This window comes from Engraulis encrasicolus, chromosome 4 (assembly GCF_034702125.1).
Source record: "Engraulis encrasicolus isolate BLACKSEA-1 chromosome 4, IST_EnEncr_1.0, whole genome shotgun sequence".
Classification (NCBI taxonomy): Eukaryota; Metazoa; Chordata; class Actinopteri; order Clupeiformes; family Engraulidae; genus Engraulis; species Engraulis encrasicolus.
In genome coordinates, this window is record NC_085860.1 from 40,544,648 (window position 1) to 40,551,730 (window position 7,083).

General features: G+C 39.5%; 2 protein-coding genes across 2 annotated transcripts in view; both read right to left on the reverse strand.

Annotated features, from left to right (window-relative positions):
* LOC134446894 (C-C motif chemokine 2-like) overlaps positions 1 to 590 on the reverse strand; it is an 814-nt gene extending 224 nt beyond the window's left edge. Inside the window, exons 1-3 of the mRNA XM_063196185.1 lie at positions 444 to 590; positions 182 to 299; positions 1 to 32 (exon numbers count right to left, since the gene is read on the reverse strand). The exon at positions 1 to 32 is cut by the window's left edge and continues 224 nt beyond it. Of these exons, the coding sequence (XP_063052255.1) occupies positions 1 to 32; positions 182 to 299; positions 444 to 504 (211 nt within the window). The 5' untranslated portion in view covers positions 505 to 590. The remainder of the gene's footprint in view (positions 33 to 181; positions 300 to 443) is intronic.
* A 5,195-nt stretch (positions 591 to 5,785) lies between these two features.
* On the reverse strand, positions 5,786 to 6,429 carry LOC134446895 (C-C motif chemokine 24-like). Its single transcript, XM_063196186.1, has 3 exons — positions 6,317 to 6,429; positions 6,094 to 6,211; positions 5,786 to 5,942 (listed from the first exon to the last, which is right to left on the reverse strand). The coding sequence occupies exons 1-3, from the start codon at positions 6,378 to 6,380 to the stop codon at positions 5,834 to 5,836; spliced, it is 291 nt and encodes a 96-aa protein (XP_063052256.1). The 5' UTR covers positions 6,381 to 6,429; the 3' UTR covers positions 5,786 to 5,833.
* Positions 6,430 to 7,083: the final 654 nt, after the last annotated feature.

Consider the following 7,083-nt stretch of genomic DNA (forward strand, 5'->3'; position numbering starts at 1 on the left):
CGCAGAACTCTTTTCCTATCACTGTTGTGAACCTGCAATTGGACGTGTCATATAAGTCAGGTGTCCTCAAAATAGAGAAGTGTAAAGATAGGCTACAATACAGTGACAAATTTAATTTCTTATAGAAGTCACTGTCACACTATAAACACATTATTGTTACAAGAGAGTTCAAAATACTCACACAAGAGCTTTCTTGGCACAGTCGCTCCTGGTTGAGGCATAAGAGGCCACCCTGTTTGCTGGAATAGTGCCATTGTAGACATCTGGACAGCATGCTGATGTAGTGACAGAACGTGGGGCTGGAAACAATTCAGAGTCAATTATAAATTTGCAGAGATTTCCCTAAAACCTCTCCAACAATAGATCTATACTGGATATAGTTTGAATTATAATGTCCAAATGCAGAAATAGGCCTATACATATATTTAGTAAGTGCAACTTACCAGCACTGGCTGAGATGATGAGTGCTAGAGCCAGAAGAGAAGTGATGAAGACAGTCCTCATGTTGTCAGAGACGCAGCTGATGTTTCAGTTGATCTGAGGCTGAATGGTACGAGTGGCTTCAGGGCAGACCAGTGATGGTGTGGATGCTGTGAATGGAGAGGGGGGCTCTTATATGGCGAATTCAAGGCACCTAACCAATTTTAAATGTCCCTTCTTCGAAATAGTTCCCCTGTAGTTCTTCCTCTTTATGTTGTTCTTCCTCTATTATGTTCTTCCTTTACATGGTATAGAATGCCCTCATGTCCCAGCTTGGAGGACAAGTTAGAGTCCTTTAGCTGACGTTTCAAAAAGGTTCCCAGAAAAAGAATAGAAAGCAATGTGTCTTCAGTGTTCATGGAACCCCTGAAAAATAGAGGAACTGAAAAAAGTATGATGAAGGATGGAGATAGTGTAGCCTGGCCCTGACCATCCCATAATACTACCATTTCATTTCGTATTCATGGTCTGGGGGTTGTTTGATCTGACGCGATTGCAGGAAGCGGGAAGGAAATTTTCGGAAAAATCAGCATAAGTTGTTGAACAAACATGTCTGACGTCTATCTTTGTCAATGTAGGACCGTTTAACAGACATGTCTGACAGAACACCCTACTGTAGGATAAAATTGCAACGTAGGACCGTTTGTCAGAACACCGGCCAAATCCTGCCTCTCAACATCCCTCCACAGAAAACAGGTAGCCTACCAGACGTAGTGCGGAGCCAAGTCTCTTGGCGGAAGTATGTAAGATGGTGAGCGAGGCTAGACATCAAGGCTGCACGATTATGGAAAAAATCATAATCACGATTATTTGGGTCAAAATCGGAATCACAATTATTAATCATGATTATCATTTTTTTGCAGAATTTTATTTAAAATCATAAAAAATAATGATGAAATATAACCAAGAATAAATTACATACGGGACAAATAAAATAAAACTGAATTGTAATGATTATGTAAAAGACAATAGCATGAAACTTAGGTGGACACATTTATGGCTAGAAACACCAGCTTGGCAGTATATTCTGACTTCAAAGATGCTCAAAGGCAGGTCACTATTGCCACGATTAAATCACGATTGAAATCACGATTTCGATATCACGATTGATCCCAATTTTCGATTATTTTCGATTAATTGTGCAGCCCTACTAGAGATAGTGTATTGTCTCTTCAGTGACCATTAAAATGCCTGTAATTACACTCAGCATGAACACACACAGACAGACAGACAGACAGACAGACAGACAGACAGACACACACACACACACACACAGACACACATACACACACAGACACAGACACACATACACACACACACACACACACACACACACACACACACACACACACACACACACACACATTCTGAGGATGAGGGGGAATCTTTCAGTTGACGTGTGAGAATAATTCACAGAAAAAGAATGGAATGCAATGTGTGTTTAGCATTTAGAGATAAAGAGGAACTGAAGGACAAAAAGAAGAACTGAAGTGAAAAGAATTAAAAAATAACGATGACAGTGGACTGTGACGCCTCAGCTGTTTTGCACCTTTACCTAACACAAATGCATGCATGCTCATTAGCATTAGCATGGTCACACACACACAGACACACACCCACACACCCACCCACACACACACACACACACACACACACACACACACACACACACACACACACACACACACACACACACACACATACAGCCACAGACACACAGACGCACACACACACACACACATATTACACACACACACACACACACACACACACACACACACACACACACACACACACACACACACACACACACACACCTTATGAGCACTCCAGAGTGGTGTACTATTCTGGCCAACCCAATTGTTAGGGGAGAATAGCAAAGCCCAAAATATAGTAAGTAAGTAAGTAAGTTTAATTTATAAAGCACATTTAAACAGCAGGAACTGACCAAAGTGCTGTACAGTGTCAGACTAAAATACTGATGCTAAAATACCACGCACTGATGAAGGCTTGTTAGCCGAAACGCGTTTGCTTTTTGGACATGGTGGTAATATAAATAAATAATGAGACGCAGTTTGTGAGTGCGGATTTTTCTTCCTTAAGTTGACGCTTTTTATCTCGCACCCAAAGACTTTCGTTTTTCCAAGAAGTTGAGCGCGTCCTCTGCCAATACTTGAAGACTAAAATACTAAAATTAAGCAATACTAAGAATTTGATTAAAAAACAAGACAAAGTCAGCAGTAAGAATAAAACACATAAGATACAAAAGGCCTTCCACAGTGAATAAGATAAAATTACATGGATAAAGAAAAATAAGTAAATAAAAATAAGGGGAAAAAACTGAAAAAAAAGATGAAACTAGGGAGCAAAGGCCAATATGTAGAAATGAGTTTTAAGTAAGTATAATTTCATTGCATTATTTAAAATAATGTATAGGTTCAAATATATACAGAGAAATATTTTTAATGTGAATGTCCAGTCCGTATAATCCAAATGGACAACTTCTGCTCTCAAACCAACTTCATTTGCAACTATTGCACTTGAATTCACTTCATACATCGTCTATTCAACTACTCATGTAGCCCCATAATGCACTCCGTTCCGCCAGTGGAACACTGTCTTACTGGGTTAACTTGTGACCACTGACCTTTCCTCAGCTTCAAAAGTAAGAGCAGGACCAGCCTTTAATCACTTTCATGAACTAATTTGAAATTTAAGCTCTAAAGAACATTGGAAAAAACAGTACTGTATCCTGCATTTGCCAAGAATGACAGAGGAACTATGGAGACTCATGCAGAGAATCATAAAAATGAAACTGAGAAAACAGATCGGGAAGGATGTTCTTAATCCCTCAGAATTTGATTTTAACACATTGCATCATTTCCCCAGAATTGTTATGTGGCCACCATTTCCAAGCCTTGCAAACAGTCAAAGTTAAAATTTGAAATATAAACGATCTATCATGAGAACATATGACATGTTATGTGACACATGTGTGAGCACAGAGAGCACTGATGATGGCAGCGTGCTCTACTCTGCTCTGACAAAAAACACTTTTTTAAACTCCTTGTGCTTGACCTTAGTGTCTTATGTAGTGTGCGAACCTGTTCCAACTTTGAAATATGACATACCTGTATGTGTGTAATTGATATTCATTGGCGTAGACAGAGTGAATACTGTTGCCGTGCTCTCCTCTAACATTATGACCAAGGGGCCTGACTGTTTGGCATAGCAGTCAACATGCACACACGATACACTGAAGGCCTAGTTCGAGGCCAAGAGGCTAAAGATAAGACGGCAAACTGAATATTGACAACCGGGCAGCCTTCGCTCTTCTCTTTTCTGTATTTTTTAGTTCAAGGTCAAGCGGGGCAACATTCTCGCTAAAAAATACTGTGAGAAGTGGGATGGCTTGTCCTGAGGCTATTGGAGGTGAACCCAGTGTGAGTCAAGTGGGGGACCTCCAGGATAGGGCCCATGGTTTGACCCTGCAAAAAGTATGGAGTTACACAGTGGTGTAGTCTACTTTTTTATGGTGGGTATACTGTATATTTGAGATTTTTTTGAAGTGGGTATACTGTATATATTTGTGCTATTCAAAACAATGGATCAATCAATTTTAAGTGGGTATACTGAAATCCCTGAAATTTAGAAGTGGGTATACTCCGTATACCGGCGTTCCACGTACACTACACCACTGGAGTTACAGTATATGAGGGCACCATAAAAAGTGTAGAGTTCAAGGTGACATTCCAGGATTTTTGACATTTATAGGCCTACTGTAAGACCCTTTTTCCGAGTGAGTATTGTAAACATGCAGAGATAGGCCTACTTGTTGATATTCCAAGCAGTCCCTGTAATTCCAGAGGAAGCTGGTGCTAGGCTAGCACAAGCAAATAGCTTTTGTGTAGCTTGCCACTAAAAAAGCCTAATCCAGAATTTAATTTAATCCATAGTTTGCATTCAGCCATACCCTGCTCTCAAATACACAATTATTCAATATCAATTTTAATCTCATACAATTCTATACCATGGAGCTACCATCACTAGGGTTGTGGGTGTGCTCTCTTTATAACGCAAAATAGGGGCAATCCAGCAAATGAAGAGCTCTTTTCAAAAATGAGATATATCCATTTTATAGAATGTTAGGAAATTCTCATTTTTGTATTGTACATTCCATTGAATTGCATTGAAAAATTGATTTTATAGAGGTTTAAAAAGTATGTTCTCAAAACATTTGAATGGCAAGAATTCACACATAGATGATGGGACTTCTTATCAGTCAATTCCAATATTAAAATGCCAAAAGTCAAAAATGGTGGATATAGCGTTTTGGAAAAGAGCTCTTCAAATGTTCCCCTCTTCTGCTAATAAGAGCCAATCATTTGCCAAACTGTATGAACATTTTCCATACTGCCACCTTGTGCACCACAGTGCTTCATGATGTGCAGTAGTGCATGTGCACTCTCTATGCACGTTGTCAAAATACATTGAATACAATTTATTTTGATACAAAGAGGCCAACACATGCTGCAGTGCGTGCTGCAGTTAAACAATCCAGCACGTATAATCAAGTTTTGTTGTGATTCAGTCAGATGTTTTGGAAGCTCTCTCAATTATCAGAGAGAACATTGTGACTCACCATTTATTTAGATACAGCCTTTAAATCTAAACTACATGTTTGAAGGCCACGGACTTCTCTACAAGGTCTTGGTCTCACACACACACACACACACACACACACACACACACACACACACACACACACACACACACACACACACACACACACACACACACACACACACACACTTCTCTTTACAACATCCATTTATTCTTCTCTCTTAACAGATACTCAAAACAGTCAATATGTAGACAAATCCAATCCTCCCTTTCTGTATTAATCTCAAATAAACAATCAACCAACCATTAATTATCTCAGCAGCAGTATCACTATGTGAACTCACTCAGCACAGGCCAGTGGTGCTATAGTAAAGTCAAGGTGTCTGGCATAAGTCTACGTATTTGTTTTAATGCCACACAGTAAATGTTGTGGTGTTAATTCAACACTTACAGAGTTCATTTAAGTCCAAATGGACTCAAATGAACTCTCTAAGTGTTAAATGAGCACTGCAGAATTTACTGTGCAGCCGTATGAGGAGACATAGATTGTTATTATATTCTATGGTAGGCCTATATGCAGGCAGGGAGGACTCCATTTCCTTCAGGCAAGTGGAAGTGAAAGTGAAACAGTACACAGGCAAAATATTGTGTAACAACATACATTTAATTTACACATGGGTGATCATACATAGCATTTACAAGTGGCATAAATACACATATTCAAATTTAATCATAATGGTGATTGTTTTGATGGGACATCCATGCACTTTTTAACAATCTTCTTCACCCAACTCAGCTCGGGGTCGACACACCATTGTTTCCCAGATTTTGTTGTTAACCTGCATTTCGACAAAACAAACATTGTGTTAATAAAAATATATTTAGTCACAGCACATTTTCACAACAGTTGCAGTTGTGTGTTTGCATATTCAGTTCTTTATAAATAGTCTTTCTAGTGTTTTTTTTTGCCATTTGAAGTATTCAACTCACACGTAAGCTTTCTTGTAGCATGAGCTGTCTGTGATTTGGCAGGACACCACCATCTTCTCTGGAATCTTCGTACGGTAGAGACGAGGGCAGCAACTAGATGACTTAATGTGTGGCGGCCCTGTAAAATTCAACATCGCATTAAGTTAGATCCTTTTAAAAATAAAAAACAGTCACCTCCTCAGAGTCATAAAACAGTCACATCAAAAGAAGATATTTCACTTACCGGAGCTGACCAATGTCACTGAGACAACCAGTAGCAGTAAGGAGAATGCAGTCAGGTTTGCCATGCTGTACAGATGTATTCGCACTCGTACTCAGACAGAAAAACTGAGATGAACGCCGTAACAGCAGATGGACTAAAGAGTGTCAGCATCTGAACAAACTTTTAAACACAAAATCTAGGGAGACACCCCATATTTTCAAAGGAAAAGCAGAATTCCCCTCACTCCAAGAACCAGTCCCTTAATATTCCAATACAAAGTTCATTCCACCATGGTGCGTGCAGAGGACCAGTTCCTTGAAAGAAAGAGGATGTCAAGTCATGAAGCAATCAAGGTAAACCCCCTGCCTGAACTGCCATGCCTAGACAGCAGACAGTGAATTCACTGGCTAATTAAGCTACAGCAAGATTCAGCTGAAGTTCATATTTTTCAATCACACAAATCGTAATGTCATTTCTTTTCTGACAAAACTTGGGGCACTTCCAGATGACTTTGTCCTGCTAAGAGCGGTCGGCGGCCCCGGTTGTTAAACATAAGCAAAAGTTGCTTTGAGATAATCACGGGGAAAAAGGGCAAGGGAGATTCTGTAGAGACTGTTGTAGACTGTGATTATCATAAAACAGAATTATTATCCTTGTAGACAGAGCAGTTTGCCGTTCACTTTAAAAGAGTGAAGTTCTTGGTATGTTCAGCTTTCATGCAATGGGAACCAGCAGAGCACACAAAAAAAGAAACTTCAAGTGTAGGTTGTACTTCTCAAGAACTCATT